The sequence below is a fragment of the Antedon bifida genome, chromosome 9 (assembly GCF_963402885.1).
Source record: "Antedon bifida chromosome 9, ecAntBifi1.1, whole genome shotgun sequence".
Taxonomy (NCBI): Eukaryota; Metazoa; Echinodermata; class Crinoidea; order Comatulida; family Antedonidae; genus Antedon; species Antedon bifida.
In genome coordinates this window covers 5687073-5712979 of record NC_136234.1, presented here as the reverse complement: position 1 = coordinate 5712979, position 25907 = coordinate 5687073, and the positions used below count along the sequence as shown (strand labels likewise).

Sequence of the window (25907 nt, the reverse complement as noted above, 5' to 3'; positions counted from 1 at the left end):
AATACAAAGCATTATGTGACAACCGTCATGGAGAGAGGACTAATACTTATTTGTTGACATATAGTGCCTCTTAAAATATGTGGATTATGTTTTGAGGTTTATTGGATGTAGACTGTAGACATTATTATATTATTGATTACTATAGTTTACAAAACAACACATTATTATGGCTATACTGATACTAGTTAACACACGTAAAAGTATACATGAGATTATATATACAAAAGTTCTGTCCATTTTCTATGCAACTTTGAATCTTTTAGAATACGAGAAAAAACACATGTAATTAAAGTATTACAGCTTTTTCAATTTTTGTTTTGAAACAAAAAATTGATTTCCGAATGTACTCATAGAAGGAGGGAACATGGTTATCAACAAACATAGCACTAGCACTACAGCTCCTTGAGCGTCTTAAAATCTTTCTAAGTGCGTTATTATAACAAACCTGTAATGACTTTATAGTTTTTACATTAAAATCGCACCATAAGGCCGCACAATACATACTAATACAGTATGACTTAAACAAAGTAATCTTAACATCTGTTGAGCATTTACTAAATTTCCTACAAAGAGAGTTACCTCTAATACATAATGATCGATATTGCCTTTTAATATCCAGTTCGTCCCTAGTATCATTGCTGATAACACAACCAAGGTAGGTAGTGGATTGAACGTAATTTAGTTCTTTACCACATAGAACAGTAACATAATTGCCATTCAGTTTTCTTTTCCTAGGGCAAAAACACATGCAAATTGATTTTTTTGAATTATATAATACATCAAAGTCATTAGCAAAATCCTCACATATGTTAACCATCTTTTGGAGGGCATCTAAAGAGGGCGCAAGTAACACCATGTCATCTGCATAACTTAAGTTGTTGAACTTTGTATTATTGAGCTCACAACCAAAATTACAATCACTAAGCATACTGTTTAAATTGTCAATGTAAACATTATATAACAGAGGAGACATAACACCACCCTGTCTAACGCCATTGGTAACTTTAAAACCTGAAGACATAGAGTTACCCCATCTAACAAAAAATCGTTGATTCTCATACCAAGATTTTAGAAGTCTAATAGCAATAATGTTTGTTTCTCTCATAATTAATTGCCTGTACAGTGACCAGTGATTGACTCGGTCGAACGCTTTACTCGCGTCGAGAAAACAAGTAAATACGGGGCTCCCATTCCTATTATAGTAATCCACTATCTGCTTAAAAACAAAGATACAAGTATCTGTTGAGTGTTGACTTTTAAAAGCAAACTGGTGATCCCCTGACTTAAGGGTATCTCCACAATAATTGATTAACAATGTTTCAAATATCTTAGATACAACAGAAGCAAGAGCTATAGGCCTATAATTATCCATACTCGTAATGTCACCAGATTTACTCTTAATTATAGGCACCAGTACAACTCGTACCATTTCATCAGTGACATGGCCGTGAATACACATAGCATTAAAACATAAACTAAGTAAAGTAATAACATGTTTTGAAGCATACTTCAAATGCTCTGCACTAAGCCCGTCAAACCCAGGGGATTTACCACTATTGAGCTTATTTATACTATCCAATATATTACTATCAGTACAAATTTTATCATCAAAAGCAGATACATTAATTTCATTAAGATGTCTTTCAACATAAATTCTATGAGTATCATTGTTAACACAATTGAAAAGCTTCTCATAATGATCAGCCCATGTTTTACATATATTATTATCCCCTCTAACATCATTAATAATGTTAGATGAACCAGAAGATGAGTTGTTCATACGCTTTACGTTATTCCAAAAACTGTTAAAATCGTTATTAATATAAGAGTTCGCAATCTTATCAGCTCGAAGTTGCTCTTCATTCTGTCTGCAGTTCCGAAGAGCCAGTTTAAAACGAGATCTAGCAACTTTCATGGTATCAAATAAAGGACCATGTCTAGGTTTCCCATTAAATTTCCACAACAAGAAAGCTTCCCTAGCTATATCATGAGCTTCCGAAACATAGTCGTTCCAACCGGGAACAACGTTAAAAGATTTACATTCATGCGAAACAAATGAATGATTAGCAGCTTGATTAAGACAAGAAATTATATTATTATACAAAGTATCAATATCATCAAAATGTTTAGTGTCACCACAATTCACATCATTGCATGAACATACTGAAGGAGGAATAACAACATCATTAAGCAACAATTCAGTACGCTCCTGATAGTTGTAAATTTCCTGATGAGTAACCTTCTGCCAATTTATATTGCTTGTATAATTCTTTTGGTTATCTTTTTCATGTTCAATTTCAAAAGAAAAATCATAAACAAAGCAAAGTGGAAAATGATCCGAACCGATCATGTCATAACGTATGGAAAGCTCTTTTATCCGAGCATTAGCTCCGTTGGTAGACAGGACATGGTCAAGCCAACTCGTTGTAGCAAAAGCATCACTGATATAAGTAAAGTTATCAGAGTGCTGTCCTAATAAATTTAAATCAGTTAAAATTAAGTCGCACTCGGATGTAAAATTTAACAATTCAGCACCGAATCTTTTTTTGTGATCAGCATTAAAATCACCACATACAATAACTTTATCACCATGGAAATCACTAATTATAGATTGAATTGTACCCAGGTAGTCAACAAATTCAGCGAAGTGCTCATCGCACTCATAAGGAAGATATACATTGATAAAGAGTGTAATATCATTACCACTTCCTAGTTCCAAACCAATAATCCTATTGTCGTTGTAATTAACTGTTTTGATGTAGTCGTGCAAACATTTTCTATAAAATATGGCAATGCCTCCATAGGGGCGTCCTTCAAGTAAGCCATCGGAACTCTTAACAGACGATATCCCAAAACAATCAAACTCTTCATGTAATGATTTTAATATAGGTAACTCGTCATCAAGCAGCCAATGCTCCTGAATGGCAATAATATCATTACTCATGCAAAGATCATAAATTTCTTTTTTGCGAGATTTAAATGACCTACAGTTAAAAGAAACACATTTCAGTTTACTACAATTAATTTTAGATTCACTATCCATCATGATGTATTGTTTGCCTTATCGGTTCATAATACCGTCTGATTATAGCAGATTGAGGCCAGAGCTCCGCTTCATTAATACAGTTCTTATGTGCAAAACCGCATTCAACCATAAACGAAGTATAGTCAGAACGCTTACTAGGCAACACTTCCACAGTAACGTCAATTTTCTTTACTCTTTTTAGATACGATTTTATTTCTTCCGCTTTAGTATCAGGACTCAGATTTCCTACATACATCTTGTAAGGTGGGGGATCCCTACCTTTTAAAGCAATATCAACACCGGTTCCACGCTTGAAATTACCCCGTTTGCGTTTTCGTCTTGGGTACTGAAAGCCGTCATCACAATCCATCCAATCACGAGCGTCCGGATCACTGGAAGGCGGAGCTTGCCTACGCGCATGAGTCATTACGTCATGTTTGTTTACTTCTGGACGGGTAATTCCCCTCTTCAATACTGGTACGGTAGCTGATTTCACAAACTGTGTTACCGAAGCGGAGTTGCTGTTCTTACTATTAGCAACTGGGTCGGTATTGGTTGCTACTACGTTAGAAAACAGTTTGTTACTTACAGTGTTTGTAATAGGTTGCAAATCACGATCAGCTAACTTTTTGTGGGAATCCATAACATCCCTCACTTGTTGAGCAAGTTTACATCGCTGGTTAGTAGCGTAGGCAATGTCGGCCTTAACACAATGGAATTCTGTCCTCAACCTTTGTAGTTCTCTGAAAATCAATGGGGCATCAATAGCATCCACAGGCACAACCGGTATTTTATTAAGGTTTGCTGCAGCAAAAATAGGCAATTTAGACAGGTCACATTGGATGAGATAGCCCAACACATCATTTAGTATACCATCAGCTTTGCGTCGAGGTTTATGAATCGCATTTTCAGGATCACCTACACAGACGCATAACATCTCCTTGGCCTTCTTTATGTCATCATTTGGAAAATTGGCCATACAAATAGCATGTAACCGATCAAATGTCATACTACCCATGTTATTGACTATAAAGCACAGAAGTTCATTAATCAATACATCATTTGGACCTTTTCCAGTGGAATCATGATGATCAAATTGGGTGTCATCATCTTCATCAGCACCACCATGATTAGCATTCGAGTTATCATCATGATCGCCATGTAATTGACTTCGTTGTAGAATGTCTTCGGTTCCAGCTAGCCCCCTTTCAGATGACGCCATCACTACGCGCCAATTTCAAGGGGACGCTACCGGTCAAACAATGGGCTCACACAGGTTGGACAAAAGGTGATCCCAATGACTGTTCGGGCTAGCTTTTACTGACACAGAGACTGATAAAAAACATCAATCTTAACAGAATATCTTCACCGATCTTGAATTTTCATACTAGTAGTACATTACCCAAATATATAGGCCTACTAAATTTTCAAAATCCTGTTAGATTTGTATCAAAAATCGGGAAAATAAGTCAAATGTCCGGAAAAATCAAAACATCACGTCCGAAGTCGTTGAGTCGCTTACGTATCTTTATGTACTGTAATGTACAGTTCGCTTAATTTTGGAAATGTACAATAATCATCAAACTCTATTATTCTCAGAAATATGATCGCAGTAATTTGATCATTATATTTATAGTACATCATGCTTTTTTCTACTCATTTTGTACTGTACTTTTTTTTATCATGGTTTATTCTATCATAACCTTGATCTATTACTTAATATTTCTCATTTTGCATTCAGTTTTTTTTTGTTAGTATGGTTGAGCGATTAATTTTGCCTCTGGTGAAAATGAGACAATTCAATGTTGTGTTTTTGGACGCACGATCTCCTACATCTTTGGACCACTAATGAGCTTTCCGTATGTTACAACGGATACATGTCCATTTTAGACAAGTTTTTAATTAATATGATATAGCTTATTCAATTATGTATGTCATTTGATATGTCTACAAGTTTGATAAAATTAAGATTACAAAGAATGATATGAAAAAGTTTAGCAAAATGTTGTAAAATCTTTAAAACTTGGACATTTTTTTTTCTTCAGAAAAATAGCAGAGTTTACTCTCTAAACATAAACCCAGAAGCCTAATTATTTTTTTAGCCGTACCTGTAACCCTCAAGTTGTATAAGTTTACTACCCTTTATTTGACGCACTGATCCAATTTATAATTTAGAAAACTTGCAATTAACAAAACACCAAATTACATCTCTGTGTTATCGTTAAGCATAGTTGGATTAGAGCTTTTAATAGCAACACACTGTAGACCAAATTTCCTGTAATATTGTCTTATTGACGAATTTCACAGTTATTATTAGCTGTGTTTACCATTTACTTGTAACTAGTTAGTTCAAACTGTTGGGAGTTTGCGTTAAATACCCAGAGGACTTGGAATAGGCAGGTTTCTGGACAGACAATCTGATGTGTATAGTAACTGTATCTACTTCGATTCGTATACTTCATGAATATGATACAGTAGTTATAGAAATTGCAACGTCTTCCGGGACTTTCTGATTGAGGACCGAAATTGCCAGAATGTTCAGACTCAATGATATGAATCTATTAGTATAAGAAAGCCGGTAATAGTCTAGTTTATTGTTTGGTTAATTGGGATTTTATTATAATATTGATTTTTTTGATTGGATATTTCATTTGTCTTATGAAAACTGATTGTCGAATTTTGGTTGATTAAACTATGTTTGAAATGTTAAGTCGGTGGTGAAGCCCTGTCATTAATATCATTTAGGAATTGTTGGTTACAACTTACTGTAGTCTATCCCTCCATGATGGTGACTGTCCGACTAGAAGTTGAAAAGGTTGGGGGTTGAAGGAGGGGTATGGCATGTACTGTAAAAAAGGCAGAATGTAATATATACAAATATATGATATTGTTAATAATAATATATTCATAATGTTAGTAACATTGATATCTCCATGGTATGACCTTATGTGTATGTTGTTAAATGTCAGTGCGTTAATATACAACAGTGAACACATTTTGAAAGCTTCTATCATATTGTGAGGCTTACAACTTGTTATTAACTACCCTGGGATTCTATATCAGGACCCTGGATATGATAGGCTAGCACTTTAACCACTACTATGATGCAGATTAATGTTAGAAATTGTCTGACCTAAATTCAGCAAGAACCGTAATCCCCGCTGGTAATTGTGAATCTTTTTGATCGGAAAAATGTTATAATTTTATCTAATAATTAAATAGTTTTAGCTTTGTAGTACTTCCCGTATAATTCAAGTTAAGCGTATTTCTTATTTACTAAAATAAACTGAGATTCGATACCAAGCAAATAATCATTTCTTGACAGTCTTTCATTACAAAGATAATATTTATATGCTTATTTATTGTTTGTGTTAGATTTGTCTTACGTTTAACGATGCTAACTGTTAATGATATCATTCTATTATCTCCCATTTTATTTGTTAGAAACTGGCTAACTGTTAGCGATTCAATTTGTCATGTTAATTGACGCTCAGCTTGGCTTCAGAAGTCTTTTATTAAAGACGGTCTGTGATTCACTAAAGAGATAATACCACAAAAATGAAATTACCAGATATTGATTTGAGCGTCACTTGCGACAGTCTTCTGGCACTTAAGACGCTTAGCGTTAATTGTTCATCGAAGGGAAAGAACCGAAATTAATAAAAGTCGATGACCAACTACTATTAGAAAGTTGTCCATCCTTTACTGTATGTCTTATACCCTTTTTACACTATCGACTGGGAGAGAAACACGAGTTGAACTCGGGGACAATTTTCATTTACACTAGCCAAAAAAACTGCGAGATGAACTCGAGTTGCGCCCATTTACACTACATCGATCACCCCGGTGTTAATCAAATCACCATTGCGAGCGCACACGTGGAACTTAACTGACTATGGTTTAAACGTTTAAACACTGGAACATATCGACAAATCTCATATCAAAACATAATAATCCGAATTTACACACAATTTATTTAATTTTGAATGTAGTCCAGTGTTAAATTTTCTTTGTGGCTATTAAGATTATCATTTTAAACATTAACAATTATTTTTCTTTTTAAAATGACTTAAATTTCCGCCTTGTAGACTGTACATACATTAAATAGGCCTTAAATATTGTTAGGTTGGCGTAAAAATAGGGTAGGTACGGTAGGTATTTAAAATAAAAAATGTATTTGTTTTATTAGCATAACAATGTATCAATAAAGGAAAATTAATTATTGTATGGTACGTTTTCAGTTCCTAAAAAAGATATCATTTTCATCCATTGAGACGTTAGTATTATATATTTTTCCCTTTTTCAATAATTAGGCCTACATAGAATCGGCAAGGGTAGAGTTACACCAATATTACATTATTTTAGGCCTTCTGGTAAGGTAGAAAGCACACGAACAATTACAATATTTTCAGCAGAAAAGAAAATAACGAACAGCACAATATATCGTACAATTATTATTTTAAGCAAAAAAAGGTATTTTAAGCAAAAAACCTATTTTGTTTGCATAATATATTGTATTTCTGTGACAACCTGTTACATTTTCACGTCAATGACCTTTAACAGCTCGGTGTTGAACCACAAAAACCGTTTACACTTCGTGTCTCCGGTGTAGATTCGACTACACCGGAGAAGGTACACCGGAAAACATTCAGCTTCGTTTCACCCCGGGGAGAGCACACCGGGGTGGTTGGATTTTCCCATTTACACCAGTCAATAAAAACCACAACACCGGCGTTTAACGGCCCGGTGTACTAACAACTGCGGGGTTACACCGCTGTTACGTGATAGTGTAAAAGGGGTATTAGTGACAACGCTATTTTCAATATGTGTTAAGTATAGCATGATTGTTGGTATTACATTGCTTTTGTGAATCAAAGTTAGGCTCTTCAAATAACACCATTGCTATGTTTGATACTGAAATTTAATATAAATGTAGTTTTTTATAATTTTATTATATATAAATATCTTGTATATTTAGAAGTTCAAATACCACTTGCTGAGATACTTCAGTTATTAATATGATACCTTTAAGTTATTAATTATATAAGTTATTTTATACAGTATCTTGTATTGAAGTTCAGAAGGATACCACTAAATACAATGATCATATTTATAAACCATGATTGAATTTTATTATCGTACTTAAATGATTTAGCATTTACTTAAATGAGAAGACAGTGTTCAAGCAAACCCATGCTCACTTGACAAAATAAAAATTCATTTCAATTATCCCAATTAGGACCATCAGTCTACAGCATTTAGAAATACAAAAAGAGGGCAGTCTTGTTATATAATCTGACTTAATCCAACTCTGGGGAATTAATCTGGCTTAATCCAAGTCCGGGGGATAGTCTGTGTCCATACCCAGAGGATAAAATGAAAATCAACAAAGGATATATCTTAGTCATCGTCTAAATCAATAGTAAAATCCTATCAAGATGATTTGATACGACGATGTGTAAAGTATCTCCTCTTCTTTGACCTTGGCATCTTGTTAAGCTGGTGTGGTCAATAATCTCACACCATGCTCGGTTTCGATCAAAATGAAGCGAAAAAATATCCGTAAAATTGTATACTGACAGAATATCTATTTCCATTCAATTACAGTGGAACCCCTATTTAGATTTGAGACCCTTGGGACCCAAACAAAGTGTCCCCTTAAAGGGGTCTCCCCTGAAAAGGGGTTGGTAGTAGCATTAAGACATATGTTTCTCCTCTGTCATGTCTTGGGAAAATGTCATCTTTTGAGCGATTGGAGCAATTGGGGATAAATAATTTTGTTATAGCAAAAAGTGCATTGCATTTGGGAAAAAATGAATGTTTTGTGCTTTCACTAATACAGTTGTTTCATTGATTTTCCAGGAATTTTCCAAGTGATAAAAACTCATTTGAATGATACTTTAAACTTTCTTTAAGTTGTTTGAACTCCCTTTATATAGATTTTGGAAGTAATATCATTCATTATTTGCAAAGAAATAGTAAAAAAAAATTGGAATAAACCATTCCCAAATGAATTCATGTGCATTTCGTTTAATCTCGCTCTCGTAAAGACAGCCGTTTTAATTCACGTTCAGCATTCCATCACTCGGTAATTCACAAGTTAAGCATTTAATTGAAAGTAAAGAATATTTTGAAGTAGTTTGTGATTCACTTAAACAGAATTCATCAATCCTGTCAGGAATGATTTTGTCAGAAATTTTAGCAAAACATATCTTTTCATATGTCAGTAATATCTGTTTCTCTGCTAAGTGTTCTAGTATAAAAACCAAATCTTTTCAATTAGATGATCAACCATCCAGGTGTGGAATTTGCTTACCTGTAAATAGATTACTCACAATGCATTCTTTTTAATGATTTACACGTTAAAACTTTAAATGAAAACACTTTAGTGAGATTATTTTGTTCAGAATGTGGGCATGCGATCACACTACAAGCAAAATATTTTGATGAAATATGATAAAGCGAGGGAACGACTATAAATTTCACGACACAATTTACCTTAATATTTGATGACATCTTGTGAACGAATTATTCGCTTGAGATGAATCAGTGAAAGTGTTTCAAGCAGCTAACACCTGTCCATCTTAAATATGATTATTATTACTAAAAGTTTCTTTTAACACTTTAACAATTTAGACAAAAATTGGTCCAGATTTGGTGTCCCCTAGCCACCGGATTGACGGCGTCAATCACGATTGAGGAACAATAGCTGTCGTACGACGCTTTATGAGATCAGTGGCAGTTTCTTAAGGCCTGTTGGTCATGAACAGAACCTTTTAGTTTCTTGCCAAATCGAATCTATGTAAAACAACAGAGCTTGTTATTAATACTACGTTTGAGTGTAATTTAGTCAGTTTCTTTCTGTTTTATAAAAACAGAACAAATAAAAGGACCAACACACCAATGAGTAAGAGATCTGTTATAATATGCCTTAGAGCTGTTTATAAAATGATTGTTGGGAGAAACCGATGAGGTGTGAATTAACATTGAACGTGTAGTTGAAAGTGATACGGGGGATACATGTCCGCTGCGTGTGTTCTCTGTCAACTTAATTATGTTGTCGAATTCAGAACCTGTATTGTGCGTAACAATTCTCAATATTTAACAACCACTAAAGCGTGATGCTCTAATTAAACCTGCTGCCTTAAGATATTTGTACATCGCCCAGTTACAAAATTGATATCAAGAGAAATTATTAACAAATTATTTCAGAATTCATTCAAGTATATGGATGTATAGTGTACACTTTTTGATCCGGTGTTTATGCAAGAAAGTTCACATGAGAGTTTTTAAATGTGGTTATGATTGACAAGTGCAATGAAGCATGCTATCAACATTTCCAACATCATCTACATCTTTTTAATAATTTTTATTGCTAAACAAAACATTTATCCTTGATGTAATGTATAATGTCCTTTGTTGCCTGTATTAATACGATACTTCAGACATGTTTCTATAAATAGATTTTGGTTTTGCGGTTTCTTTGTTCAAGATTAGATTATAAAAAGTAGCATATTACTAAATTCCAATTTTTTAATTTAAATAAAATTCAATTGGTTTTAGCAATTAAACATTTTCAAATATATTAACATGGTGATTTAATGTAAATTGCAAATTTATTTTATATTCACATCATTTTGCAGGCTACAGTACAGTAGTCAAATTGTAAAAAAATGGACTGTGTAAAGTTAGAAAAAAGAATTCTTTTATTAATATAATACTTCGCAATACTACCAAACAACCGTGTGATTTGATTGACCAAACTAAGCTAACCCATCTTTGAACATTTTGAGAACCATAAGGATTTTATTTACGAGTGTTACTGATATTTTAATCGTAGACCATCTCAGTCTTGCTTGTCAATGTTATGATCCGTGATTGATTTAATGCGATATTTTCATGTCAGAATCACACAGGTATTTTCATCATAAATCATTTATCACTGCTAACAGAAATGCCATTGACTAGACAGGAGACTGTAGCAGTACATTATTTAATATTTAAATGAAACAAAATATTTATTAAATACATTTTTTAAATATATTTTCAGGTAAAAGTAATGCTACGAGTGGTTCCCTCTAGTAATCCTCACGACACGGCTACGTTTGTCACCGTCGACCAGAAGAAGAAACAAGTGACACTATTTGACCCGTCGTTCATGACGAACCCGCTCAGCACGTCAAGTCGGCGTACAGGAGTTGCCGCACCAAAGATGTTTGCGTTTGATTCCGTTTTCCCACAAGATTCCTCACAGGTAGTTTTCAATAAATTCTTTGTGCGGTTTTTAATTTTGCTATATTAGTACTGTATTTTATGCTCTGTTATGATATAAAAATGTGTTTTTTCCAAATTTTAGGCTGAGGTGTGTGCAGCAAGTATTGGTGACATAGTACAAGCAGTAGTGAATGGTGCGGACGGATGCTTATTCTGTTACGGTCACTCAAGGCTTGGTAAGTGCTCAAACAAAATGGCTTTCACAAGCTATATGCTGAAATTGTGCTGCTATTGTACCAACAGGATCATTCTTATTCTTCATTTTGAATGTGATTCTTCCTTTTAGTATATTTATTTTCTACATTATGCAGTTGGTACTTTAAATGGCATTCTGTAGTATTGGTTTCAAATTGTATGTACCTGTATTGTATTTTTTAAATATTATGCAATTGAGATTGGGTTGGTTGTAAAAGGCCAAAAACCTTTCATTACAAATAACGATATTATAATGACAAACATTTATATTCTTATTAGGAAAACGAAAGTTTATTTAACTTATGCCACACATCGATTGGGAAAACACTGTGACAGACTAACTGCAGTGTATTGTGAAACGTTACACTTGTGTGATCATTAAATTGGGCGATCCCCCTCACTACTAATACAATATGTAATTTGAGACATTTCAAAATAGTTACACAACTCGATTTCTTTGCAATTAGATTTCATACAATGACATCTATCCCATTTCAAATAGCTCCGATAATATATGATACAACCGTATATGAAGAGTGTGTATCGATTACAATTGTAATAGTGTCCGTTCTGTCATAACTACTTTCTTTTGTGTTGTTAAATGCCATGGTCAAACGGTCTAATAGCCTATGGCTATATCTCTATTGGTCATTTTTCATTCACAGCCGCTAGCTACAAGATTTACTACTTGACCAGCCATGCTTGTGGCATTTTACTCTTCGTTTATCAGGCCAAATATGTCGTTGGCCGGTTAATTGTTCAATATCACTTTCCAAATATGTCGTTGGCCTGTTAATTGTTAGATATCACAATGCAAATATGTGATTGGTCATCAAGTCTTTGTTAGATTGGTGTAATTACATATAAGTGGCTAGCTGGTCAGATAAACAAACATCTGATTGTTAGTTAAGTGTTTCGGTTAGCGGCAATAGTTATGTCTGCATTCTCCTCTTCTGCTAAATTGCCGTGATAAGCACGGAACAATTAAGAGAACCATCAAGAAACTTGTTTATGTTATTGATTGATCTTTGTTTAGCTATAAGAAATAATTCATCAAGTTTTGTTAATTGTTTAGAGAGAACAGAACGCAATGAACACGTCACAGGGCCTTTGATCACCTTCATATTAAAAAGATGGGTTAATTAATCGTTTTGTGGATCAATATGAAACATCATCATCATCATCATCATCTTTCTTTATTGGACATACACATCATTTGAGTATAGTCGCACATCATCGGTCAGTTGGTCAGATTTAAATGTCAATAGGAATGTCATATTAAATTTTAATAATTTTTAATATCGCGTGAAACTAAATTCCAAATAAAAACAAAATGGGCTTCCTTTCTATTTTACTATTATTTATTTTCATTGTTTCCTCAGGCAAATCCTTTACCATGATTGGACGAGATGATAACGTGCAAAACCTTGGCGTTATTCCCTGCGCCATTGAGTGGTTGTTCCGTCTTATCAACGAGAAGAAGGAGAAAACAAGTACGCGTTTCTCAGTACGTGTTTCTGCAGTAGAGGTTCATGGGAAGCAAGAAAACTTGAAAGACTTGTTGTCAGACCAAGCAAACGGTAAATATAAATACGAAACATAATTTTATTAGGTCGTGATAAAAGGTGTACGCATAGGTGTGCATCCTACTGCACAACATATCTCAGTAAATACATAATTTAGTAACATCTTCTATTTTAAGCTCTGTCTACACTATCAACTACAAAAATCTGTGATGTGGCCAAATATGGTAGTGATATGGCCAAATTTATTAGTGATATGACACCATCATGTCCATATATGGGCACATCACATAGTTTCATAGTGTAGACAGCGCTTAAAAATTTTTTTTTTTAATCAGCACATCATTTAAGTATTAAGTCACTCCTGTCAATCTTTGCATAGATATGAAATATATCAATTTGTTATGTGTCAAATCAAAATGGAATACATATTTTTCAATTATTATATTCTTCGTGGGCTTGGGGCCTGAGGAGATCTTTAAAAGTCGGGCAGTGGCTTGAACTGAACAACATTATGATGTTGACAAATGTAGGAGACATACTTCTACGGATTTGAAGACAAGTCATTTCACAATATAGATTGCTGAAAGAATATCTGATGTTAAGTGCACATGTTTAAAAGTCAACAAGGGATCTCCTGTCATTTTTGTTTTGTAACTAATTTTTTGAGATTATACTTATTTTTCTGATAATTCTTATCATTCTTGATTCCTATTATTAGAATGTTTTATGTCGTATTATCAATTTCCCTTGATTATTGTATTCATTAACACAGTGTGATCTTTCATGGCATTCACGTACGTCCAATCATAAAAAATAATATCAAAATCCTATTTTATGATTCTTCTAAACATTTTTTTCTCTGTGTACACTGTAATTGTTTTTTTCTTTCCCCATTGAGAATTTTCTCTCTTTAAGTCATAATCACATATTTGACACAGTTATTTTGAATGACGTTCACACTTGAAATATAACACTTGGTTTTACGCGACAATTACTGCGATGGTCAGAAAGGATTAGCATAGATTTAGGATGAATAAAGAGCAATATGGACATGACCTAATATGGCTTAAATTAATAGTGAATTAATCTGTAGATAATCCTCATTGGGGATTTGTATTCTACTTTTGCTGTTTCCTACTTTACAGTAAGGATTAAGAAGTTGAGTGATGTGATGGCTCTCAATGCCTTCTCTATGAGTTATAAGTGTGCTGCTTGAGCATCTATCAAAACTCTCTTTGACTTTGATAATATTCTTCAACCTGCTTAAAAATGGCTTTCAAAGTTAACCAAATACATACAGAAAATATAACGACCATATAAGGACATATGCATCCTTTGGATTGTCCATATTCATGGGATACGCCTATTAAGGGGACACATTCGTCTGAAATGACTGTGAGGCATGCACTATTTCCAACACCTATTCAGGGAACATCCCTATTAAGGGGACACTTGAGCCCCAAAGGTATCCCCTTAATAGGTATAAACTTGAATGGGTTTGCAATCAACTATGACCATTATTTAATGCTGAACTCTTAAATTATAATTTGGCGCTTGGTAAAAGTATAACAAAATTCAAGATTATCAACACAGCATTACAATAATGTTATAATGTGTGGACACTTAAAAATCTAACATCCAAACCTACACATTGTACTTGTAAATAAGAAGCATAATTGCTCCAAAGCTTAGGAGTACCTTAGATTATCACTCCATGTTATATCATTAAAATTCCATATTAGTACTATTATCTTTTATTTCTATTACTGAATCAATATAGAGTCAGTAATATATACTTAATTCTACATCACAAGATGATATTAATCGGTTATCAAATGCCATAGTAAAGAGAAATTCAACAGAACACTATTTAGCCGGTATTGATTCATGTGAGCGTGTAGCGTGTGTGACCATTAATTCTTGGTGCATTAAAGATTTGTGGCCTAGACTTTGATCAAGTGCCTAAGATGGATATAGCTATTAATCTATATTACATTTCACTTAAAACACAACTCTAATAATTGATATTCGGTAAGTTCTTGGCATTTATCACACACATCAGTCAGAATGAGCTCGGCTTCTTTTGAATGAGCTCTTGGGCCGATCTGAATTAGCTATCAATATTATATAAGTTGGCATACTGTTTGTAGAGAATCTGTCATGGCTTAGAGGTTTTTTTAAAAATAAGATTCTCCTTATTATAGTAGAAATTAAAGGAATTTGCACCAAACGCTGGTTACAGTTTGATTTTATTTTTTAAATATATGTTAGATTTAAACAATTTCCAACACAACATATTAAAAGAATATAAACTCTGTTTAAAATATTGTACTAATTATGAAAAAGTAAAACATACTTGTCTAGCATTTTATGATAATCATCGGCAACAACCTTCTCTCTTTAGTTAATAATAGTAACAATTTATTTTGTATATAAACAGGTAGCAATAATGGTTGTGGAACCTCACCTGGGATATACCTGGCGGAAGATCCAATCTGCGGAGTCCAGCTTCTGAATCAAAGTGAACTTAGAGCGCCCTCTGCAGAAAAAGCTGCTTTTTATCTTGATGCCGCAGTTGCAGCTAGGAAATCCAAAACCTACCCCACAGGTACATGCTTCGGAAATCTGTTTTTAGCTACTAACTTGAATGAATAAACTGAATATTAATTTTCCAAAAAATATTAATATTATAAGACGATTTGAAAATGAAATATTATCCTTCTATAAATCTTGTTAGTCTTCAGAAATGTCACATTTAATCTGTCATCAATTTGTGGCAGCTTTTAACCAATTCACCATCATATTAAATTTCATATTTTGTCGTAATATTTTAATCAAAACTGGCATAATAATGATACACGAAAGATAGATTTTAATTTACATTAAACGCTGAAGAATGTTAAAGTGCTTTTTCATTCATCACTGAACATTTGCAAAATTGTTTTTTTATTGTTTATATATTACACACGATAAGATTATTGATCTAAATAGTTGAGTATTTACCAATATAATTTATTGGTTTTTAGTGACTTAATCATTGATATATTTTATCTATATAAATTAAACTGAAAAATTGGTTGCATTCATCTTAGATGAGCCGGTGCCAGAGGAGGAATCTCGTAACTCTCACATGCTGTTCACTCTGCACGTTTACCAATACCGTTTTGAGAAGTCCGGCAAAGGAGGCGTGATGGGAGGACGCAGTCGTCTTCATTTGATTGATTTAGGAAGCTGCGATAAAGGCAGTCGAACCGGTAATGGTCAGGCATTATCATTCTCATCTTTGGGAAATGTCGTTCTTGCTTTGCTCAACTCTGATAAACACATTCCGCACAGGTAGGTGTAAAAAAATGATTTTTTTTTTATTAATTGAAACACAAGTTTTAATGATTGTGTCAAAAATAATGATTGTACAGTTTATTTTATGATGTAGAGTAAGGAAGTTATATTATTATCCTTCTGTTTTGATATAGAAAGTGAAACACAATCAATAAGTAGGAAATGTTATTTTTATAAACCCCCTTTGATCTTTTTGATTCTAAAAGAAAAACAACAAATCTATATTTTCTATTATCTTTATTAATTAAACTGAATAACATATTCTTATATACTGTAGATAGATGGAAACAGATTCACAAATAATAATTATTAATATTGATGTTTTTAATTATTTTATAATTTTATCTTTAAAAATCTTGATTTTGTGTTTTGTATCTTACTATGCGTTACTGTTGAATAGTTGAAAAATAAGACCAAAAAAAACATTACCAAAAATGACACTTAAAATCCATGCTAATGGCAAACGCTGTTATGTTCTTTTCCAACATATCCTTTTATAATGAGTAAGCCTTTTTTCAAGTGAACTAGTTTTGAGTAAAGAAAGTTCAATGACATAATTTATCAATCTCATGATTGTTCTGGTCGTCCATGTTTTGCTCATCCTCATCAGCCGTAATTAATCTTCTGAGAATTAACTTAAACTTGTGAATCTATTATCGCAAAAAGTACAGCAAATGATGATAAACCGTTCTTGTTTTTTTGTATCACGCAGGGACAGTAAATTGACCCAATTGTTGAGGGAGTCTTTAGGTAGTATCAACTGCCGTGCTACGATGATAGCTCATGTTTCCTCCGCTATCTCCTGCTACAACGAAACATTAAGCACGATACAACAGGCTGCGAGAATCCACAGGAGAGGCAAAAAGAAAGCTAAAGTAAGTAAAATCGGGTTAATTATTCACAAATGGATGTTGAACTAACAATGGTACTCGTTTGTTTTCATAATTTTCTACTTGATGGATTTATAAAAGTATCGGAAAAAAGAAAGTGAAATTATTTAGATATTAAATTAATAACATCTTAAAGACATGTAATAGGTCTCTTATTGGCAAATCTCACAGAGAAATAATAATAAACTGTTTATAAATTTCTAGAGTTAAAATAAAAGTGTTTCTTATCTTAATACTCCTTTTGTTAAAGGTGTTAAATAAATGTATACTATTATTATTAACACAAAACCTAAAGAGAAACCAATGCTTTTGTAGGAAGTGAATGCTTATAAAAAGATTACGCTTTTAACGAAGCAAAAGATAAAAGACAGGACGTCCACGAACGGATGGGTAGACTTCCCGATTTATAAATACTACGCACCAAGAGATTTATAAATTGTATATAAACCAAGTATTAATATGTTCAATGATTTAGTTGAAAACAATGGAGGTGTGGATTGAATTGAGAAATTTTCTTTTGCAGTATTCTGGAACAAGTTCATCCGGCGGAGAAAGCTCCTGCGAAGAAGGACGAAGACGGCGCCCCCACTTTAGATCGATCCACACGAAAAACATCAATGGAATCACAGTTACGAATGCAATTCGGCAAAGTGACCCTGAATACATCTCCAGTAGTGAGCAGTCGTGTGATACTGTTATCTATGTTGGACCCGATGGATGTGCGTTGAGCGATCGCGATTTGACCGATAACGAAGGTCCTCCTGAATCTGTACCGATTTTCAGACCAACTCTTGGACGTGTAAATGAATCAAGAAATGCTTCAAACGACGAGCTTCATAGTCGATTAGCAAAGATCGATAATAAAGTTAGTCGAAAGGATGAACTTAAAAAAATGAAAAAGGACAGTGGCAGTGAGAGCGATACGCCTCGTTTAAACGCAAATCACATGAAAATGATTGAAAAAGAACATGAAACATCTTCCAAGAAATCTGGCATTCCGCGACCTTCCAAATCAGGAACTTCCTCAAGTAATAAACGCACAAAAAAGACAGACATTTTATCGCAAGTAAAACAACCAATTGTTCATAACGTACAAAATAATAGGACTGTCATTAATACTTCTAAAATCGAGGAACGAATGCCATGTGCTGAAGAAAGAATTCCAGAGGTTGAGGAGAGGGTTGCTCGTGTTGAAGAAAGAATCCCAAATGTTAAAAGTGTACCTCCTGTTGTCGACCATCTCTTGCAAACGCCAGATGACGACGTAGAGGACGATGAGTCAATGCAAGAATCAAACTTTGAAAATATTAAAAAATTAGCTGGCAATGTAGAAGATCTCTCACCAACGCAAAGGTCCAGTCATCATCCTAAAATGGGTGTTGCTGGACGTAACTACAACAACGATTACAAAAACGTTGAATCTTTACCGCAATCTGTTAGTATGCCAACGTTTACAGATGTTACTCAAGTATGTGTAGCTCATGGATTGCAACCAAATATGGATATGATAAGTGATTATGTAAATGGCAATTTGAATGGAAATCATGATATCCAAGCGTTGTACGATGCAGATAGAGTAATACATTCAGTAGAATCATTAGACACTATTGCAGAACTCCTTGAAAGGCCTGTATCTGAATTATCGCTCGTCAGATCAGAAGACGAGATGTCTTTGGTATATTCAGAGGTCGGCTCGTTTGTGTCGACTAAAACAGACGACCTGACCTCGCTGGAACAAGCTGCTCTGACAGTCGACGATATGCCACTCGGTTCAGAAGCATGTTGCTTAGCAACGCTTGATAGGCAGTCGTTGGATTCACTGTCAGAGAATTTCGATGCTAATCTGAATACTGCAAGTTTGTGTGCAAACACTAATAATCAAATACCTTACGATGAGGTAATAGACAGAGAGTTACGGAATCGTGGACATTATGTATATTCAGATGATGAATCTGAAGTAAGTGAGAAAAAACGTGAGAATAATAAGATATCTTTGGATAACGCCGACAGCGTGTCATCTGTGGAGTTCCGTATGCGTGACCTAGATGCGATAAAATCCATGTACGTTATTTCGAACTTGAGCGTCGACGACATATTTACCGACGATCCAAACGAAGGATCGATATCGACAATGGCAGATTTTGAGATTCCTACCGCTTTGATGGATGAACCACAAGTTGTCACGTACATGACAGTAGAAGAGGAAGGCCAAGTAGTGATGCGTGAAAAACATCTTGCTGTTGATCATCCTCTAAGAAGATTAAGCTGCATCAGTGATGCAACCGACGCAACGTTCTCAACAAACTCTCGTCCCTCGAGCTTTATTAGCCAGGAGGATGAAGAAAGCGAAGATCTCTCATCAGGATTTAATGCTTCGGATATTCACAGCGTAGAAGAGAAAGTTTATGCACATTCAGGTTATGTGCCAATTTACGCAATGCATTTGTTTGATAAGATGACGGAGGAGAATGCCGAAGTTTGGGAAAAGATGGATACAATAACCCGGGAAGCAAGTCAGAAGCGCCGAATGAGCAATCAGAGTAACAAGAATTCAGCAAGTTCTGAAAGCACTCAAAGAACAATTTCACATCTGGACACAAACACTATTCTACCATGTGCTAATGTCAATCCAGTGTTGGCAAGATTAAAATCTGTAGAAGTAGATCCTAGAGGTTATACCAGTGAAGATAACTGCTTAAGAGGGTCTCTTCATAAACATCGCCAGATGCTGTCAAACGAGCCTGTACCAACCGATGTTCATCAGAAGATGTCCAAATCTCAGTCTGAACCTACTTCAGTAAAAGCCAGTCCGCTCCATCTCACGAAGATGAACCAGGTTGACGTTGAGCCTCTTCCAACGGTTTTATGCAATGCTATTGCTAAAGTAGAAGAAGAAATGTCAATAAATGAGAAAAGGTTGCTAGAAGAGAAAGAAGAACGGTTAAAATGTAGCGATATGTGGTTGCTACGCCAACCAGATGGTGCAGCTGACATTCAGTCGGAGCCAGAAATGGGTTTCAGAATGAACGAACGTAGGAATGGTTTTAGACATCAACTCAGACAGGTCGAAGAGAAGGAAGTAATGGAGGCTGTTAGACCTCCAACCATTGGTGCTTGTTCCTCTCCGACATTTGATGTTGAAGAAAATCCATGTTATTCCCAAGAATCTGAGCAAGTGGCAGAGTCTCCAAACAAGACTCACTTAAGTGCTGAATCTGGTGAAAAATCCAGATCAAGAGGACTTTTAAAACCAAAGATTTTCTCAAAGTCTGACAAATCTAAAAGTAAAAAGTCAGACAAATCTAGAACAATATCTATGCAAGGGAAATCGTACAGTGATACCGAATCAAGTTGTCGAACCAGTTTGTTATCAAGTCGACGTACAAATAACAGTAGTAGTAAGTTGCCAACACGTACTGGCAGTCCATCTCCGAAAAGTGGACAAACTGCTAGAAACGCTCTAAAAAGTGCCAAATGTTCACCAAGCCAAACTAAATGCAAGGAAAATCCTCCTACACCGTCTTCCAATAAAAAACCCACCACCACTAGTAAAATACCAACAGCTAAAACCAGCCCATCAAAAAGCAAGACAACATCCACCAGCCCAAAGTCAACAGCAACCAGTCGAGGAACATGTCTACCAGTTAGAAACAAGTCCCTTAGTAAATCTGCTCCGACGTTATCCAAAAACTCTACCAATAACAAATCGGCAACAAGTTCACTAAGCGACATTCTACCAACGAACAAATCTCCACAAACGAATGGCAAACTCAAAGTAGGAAACCGTCTAACCGACTCGTCGGATAGCGGTAACGACAGCGGGATTGTGTGCGCAGAAAAAAGCCCTGCTAAAGTGAAGACATCATTCCTGTCCCCGTACTCGACCATGACGGAACCGAGGAAGAATCGTTGCTCGAGTAGCGGGCATGGGAGCGATAACAGCAGTACAGTAAGTGATTGTCTTTCTAACAAACGGGCAACTGCATGCGGTAGTGAAGAAGCTAGTAGTGGCTATGATAGTATGCTAAGGGAATCTGAACACGATTACACGTCATCTGGCAAAGTGAAGGCACTCAAACATCTTAAACGTAAATTACAAGGTAAACTCACTGCTTACTTCTAACTCTCTCATTCTTCCTCTTACAAAATTCAAACACTTTAAGTGTTAAATCAATCAAAATCAAATTTATATAAAAAAATTATTTAGTCAATATTTTAATTGAAAATAGCATTTTTTATATTACAATTGTTAGTCCCAATTTATTTTCATTAATTATGTTGATTATATTCAAAATTCAGAATTATTTTTATTTATTACAAAACTGTCGGAAATTGGAAGAAGCTATATTAAAATTGATCCAAAACTTCCAAAAAAAAAAAATATTAACTCAGATACCAAGTGTATCTGTTCTAGAGATGAAGAAGTTGTGGGCGTGCTTTGAAAACACATGGTGATGGAAAGATTCTAACATGCAGTAGCTATACACTAGCAAACACTGTAGATAGAACAAACTTAGTACCAGCTTGCTGCTTGCACAATCACAAAATTGCACGAAAACTCATTTAGATATATTATTATTTATGCTACTTTTATCATTTTAATATATATTATATTCTTCTTGTTAATCTACTCTAAAAAATATAATAACAAATGATTTGATTGTATACTTTTTTACTAATGTTACACTATATAATATTCATTTTAATTTAACATTATTAAAATAACATTTTACTGCTGGACAAGAGAAATTCATTGCTGTGTTATGTAGCAGTGACCTGATGTCCTGCAGTAAATGATTGTTGTTAGCATGCCAAACATTTAGGTTACGGTGATGGTTTTTACTTGTAGGTCCGAGGCGGTCCAGGAGCGCGTCTCCCAAGGCCCAGGCCGAGCAAACGTCTAATAGAGGGGGAGGAAACGGAGGCTCACGCTGGATTGATCTCCCCCCTAGGAAGAGGTCCCAAGATGAAGGGGGTGTCGCATTGAAACTTTATAATGTTGATAAGGTGAAGACGTGGAAGGCAGATGGCATTAAGGTGAGAGGTCATTTCCTGCTTTTGTATTAATTATTGCCAGATGTTTTTACTTGTACAGAATATAAGGCAACAAAAATATTTACTTATTAAATTTACTTATATAACAAAGTTGAAGTTTGGTCAAAGGTCAAACTTGTCAAAGGTCAACTGTTTAAATTAATCTGTTATAATCCAGTGTATGTTTGAATGAATCTATGTTTATGTTACTACTGTACATAACATTACTGGTTTTACTGGCAAAGCCACATGATGAGTTTACAAAGTATGGATTAGTTATCACATTTAAGGTATCCTTGTTGCTGGATTTATATCATGTGATGAAGAGATTTTTCTGTTAAAAATACAAAGTCATAGATGGCATAACATCCATTATTGAACTACACCTACAGTATGAAGCAAAACAACTCTTGCGTCAGCTTTTCCATTTTAAAACTCTTAAAAAAACTAAGATTATCATCTAGCAAAAGAAAAATAGAATGTTGAAAACGCTAAAGATAGATATTAAGATGTTCTCAATATCCTGTATGTGATTAAGAATCTCGTTTACTGCTCAATAAAACAATAGTGAGAAAATCTAACAATTAGTTGTCTTACGAACAAACTTAAATATTGTATGCGGATACTAACGGAAGGAAAGTCTTGATCCTCTGTGAACGTTTACCATTTTCAACGAGAGTGTTTCACGCTTTCTTTTTCATAAACGACAGGATGTCAATCAAAGAGATTGCGTACCTGTTGCTATGGAAATAAAATCTGGTATCTTAGTTCTTAAAGAACAAGCTTACCAAACACTACTTAGCATTTATCCAATAATTTTCTTATCGATTTATATACTTATTTTTATTTGTGTCAATCACACCTTGTTTATCGGTATAGATGGACAGAAAAAGTTTATCTGTCAGTTTGAATAGACAAAAAGGTAAATGTACCTATTGGTATAGAAAAGATATATCTACAGTTTCAGTTTGAATAGACAAAATGTAAATGTACCTATTGGTATAGAAAGGTTATATCTACAGTTTCAGTTTGAATAGACAAAATGTAAATGTCCTGATTGGTATAGAAAAGATATAATGTACCACCTAGAAAACTGTAAAACCAAGTTTTGAAACTAAGTTTTTATTGTAAATTTTATTACTGAGAGAATTACCAAATGATTGAACACAAATAGAAAGTGTTTCTTGATTGAGGAAACTAAAGATTTGAGATTTCCTTCAGAAAGTATATAGTTAATCTAATTGGCGTTTCCTAGATAGCCAATATAAGTGATAATCAGGTGAAACAAAGCTACCGAGGGACGCACTCGCTTAAGGGGTCAATCAAGGTCATTGTACAGTTAGCCTAGGCTGAACTTGTGATAAACGTCAATTATTAGAATTGGATATCTAAGCATCGTTGTTATAATTGCTTTGAGTGTTGCTGATGGTGTGATGATTGCATGCATGAATACTGTCAGATACGTAGCATTAAGGCTTATAATCAATGTGATTTCAAATGTATTCACTTAGCGTGAAGGGTAATGCGAAAAATCCGCACTTTAAATGTCAAATGAGAAAGTATGCTTTGCAACTTGCATGTTATATATTAATGACATTTCTTGTTCATTTTATCCTGATTTTTATTCACTAATTTTATGGATATGTGTTGTAATTAATATACATATAGTGAGTATATTCTCACAGATTTCCTATTCGTATTGTTTCAAATTAATTAATTAAATTTCAGTATATCACTGGGCGGTTTAAAATTAACGTTCTATGCCTAATGTGTTTATATAGTGTATTTAGTATATATTCATTATCTCAAGAACAGTTTAAGTTAATTTTGGGTGTTTAATAGAACTTAAAGAATATGTAGTTTATTCTGCGTACTACTGTTGTCCATTATAACTTTGATGACACTAGAGTAAAATTATAATCTTTGTTTTGCAGGAATCCCCGAAAATAAATTTAGAATCAGGCAAAGATCGCATCTCACAGTTAACAGAAAAGCAACACCAGCTAAAACAACAGTTGATGTCCACTAAAGCATTGCTGAATGCTGATGCAAGCTGCTGGACATTTGACTGTAGGTAGTCTGCAACAACCTCCCTCTCAATGTTAGTTGATCGTTTTCTTGTCTTTTGTCTTTTTTAATTACTTTCTGTTTTTGTTTTTATTTAACAAAACAAAACAAACATCATATAAAACACACCATATATTGTAATGTAAAGTAATAAATGTTAACATACATTTCTGTAACAAAACAAAATAAAAACAACTGAATATTTGATAAAATAATATTTGAAAAGTATATGAAGATGAGCAATGTAAAGCTTTGTCTACACTATCAAACTAGTTTAACCAAAAAAGTGTGATGTGCCCAAATATGGTAGTTATATGCCCAAACATGGTAGTAATATGACATCTTCATGTCCATATTATAGGCAAATCACATTGTTTTGTCACATAAAATTTGATAGTGTAGACAGAGCTTTATTTCCTTGACAAACAACTAAACACGGCACAAATACAATATTAATTTCAAATGTTGTAAAAATGACATACATATACTCCTTGTTGAAAAGGTCAAACATTATCTTTATATTACTATTTATGTATGCATGTCTCTGAATGTTATTGAAAATCTTTATCTAAAGAAATAATGTTTTACTTTTTTTGGATGTCAATCTATATTGTAATCTTGTAATATATACATTTCATAAATACTAATACTATACACATTTTTTTATATTATTTTCAATTGAAATATTGATTTGATGTAGACATATCTTTTTTTCATGTACTCTTATATAATTAATATTCCTCTTTTTTTTATCCCAATACAGTACATGTATTAGATGAGATGGATCCTTTTGATGAATTGTTCATAGATGCTCTGGAACAAGAGACACAGCTCTTAGAAGAAAGAGTAAAAGCATGCAAGGCCCATGTGATGGTTATTACCAGTTTTGACATATTCCACTGATGATACCAATATTTCTACTAACACCACTCTCACAATTATATTTGAAATAATATCTTGGAAGTCGTCCAAGAATGAATATGCTCACTAACTTGTTTACAAAATTCTTCCTTCAATGCTATGTATATGTTTATTCATCATCAGAAAAATAGTGAAAATAGTATGATATGAACAATGTTTAAATAAAATGATAAAATGGGGTCTCAAGAAACCGTGGAAGGTTAGTATGGGAAGAGATCCCAGATTACATACAAGAAAATATTTAAAATTGGTTTTTCTTGATAATTTAGATAGATAAATTCCTTTAAAAAAGGGGGATTTCTACTAGTGATGTTTCATATAATTCAAAGAGATGTAGAATATTTCTAGACAACATTTCAAAACATCGCAGGAAGATGTGTGTTATGTTGTCATCATTGTTTATTTTTTGCGGCAATGATCAATGTATAATATGTAAACAAAGATACACGTTCCCTTTTATTGGAAACAATGATGTTTCACACAACCTTGTTATTAGAGTTCATAGTGTAACTAATTAAATTATGTATAATAAGAGAATATTATAACGAGATCCTAATAGATACAGTATAGAGTAGGCTTACCGAATGATTATATGATTGTTTAATATTATTCCTAACAGTAATTATCTCAATAATT

General features: G+C 33.9%; 1 protein-coding gene across 1 annotated transcript in view; it reads left to right on the top strand.

Moving 5' to 3' along the window:
* Window positions 1-25702, top strand: part of LOC144851964 (uncharacterized) — a 128629-nt gene extending 102927 nt beyond the window's left edge. Inside the window, exons 6-15 of the mRNA XM_078709639.1 lie at window positions 11076-11279; window positions 11382-11475; window positions 12877-13074; window positions 15461-15628; window positions 16113-16356; window positions 17072-17234; window positions 17773-21349; window positions 22099-22286; window positions 24218-24353; window positions 25114-25702. Coding sequence (XP_078565765.1) covers window positions 11076-11279; window positions 11382-11475; window positions 12877-13074; window positions 15461-15628; window positions 16113-16356; window positions 17072-17234; window positions 17773-21349; window positions 22099-22286; window positions 24218-24353; window positions 25114-25253 — 5112 coding nt within the window. The 3' untranslated portion in view covers window positions 25254-25702. The remainder of the gene's footprint in view (window positions 1-11075; window positions 11280-11381; window positions 11476-12876; window positions 13075-15460; window positions 15629-16112; window positions 16357-17071; window positions 17235-17772; window positions 21350-22098; window positions 22287-24217; window positions 24354-25113) is intronic.
* The last annotated feature ends 205 nt before the right edge of the window (window positions 25703-25907 follow it).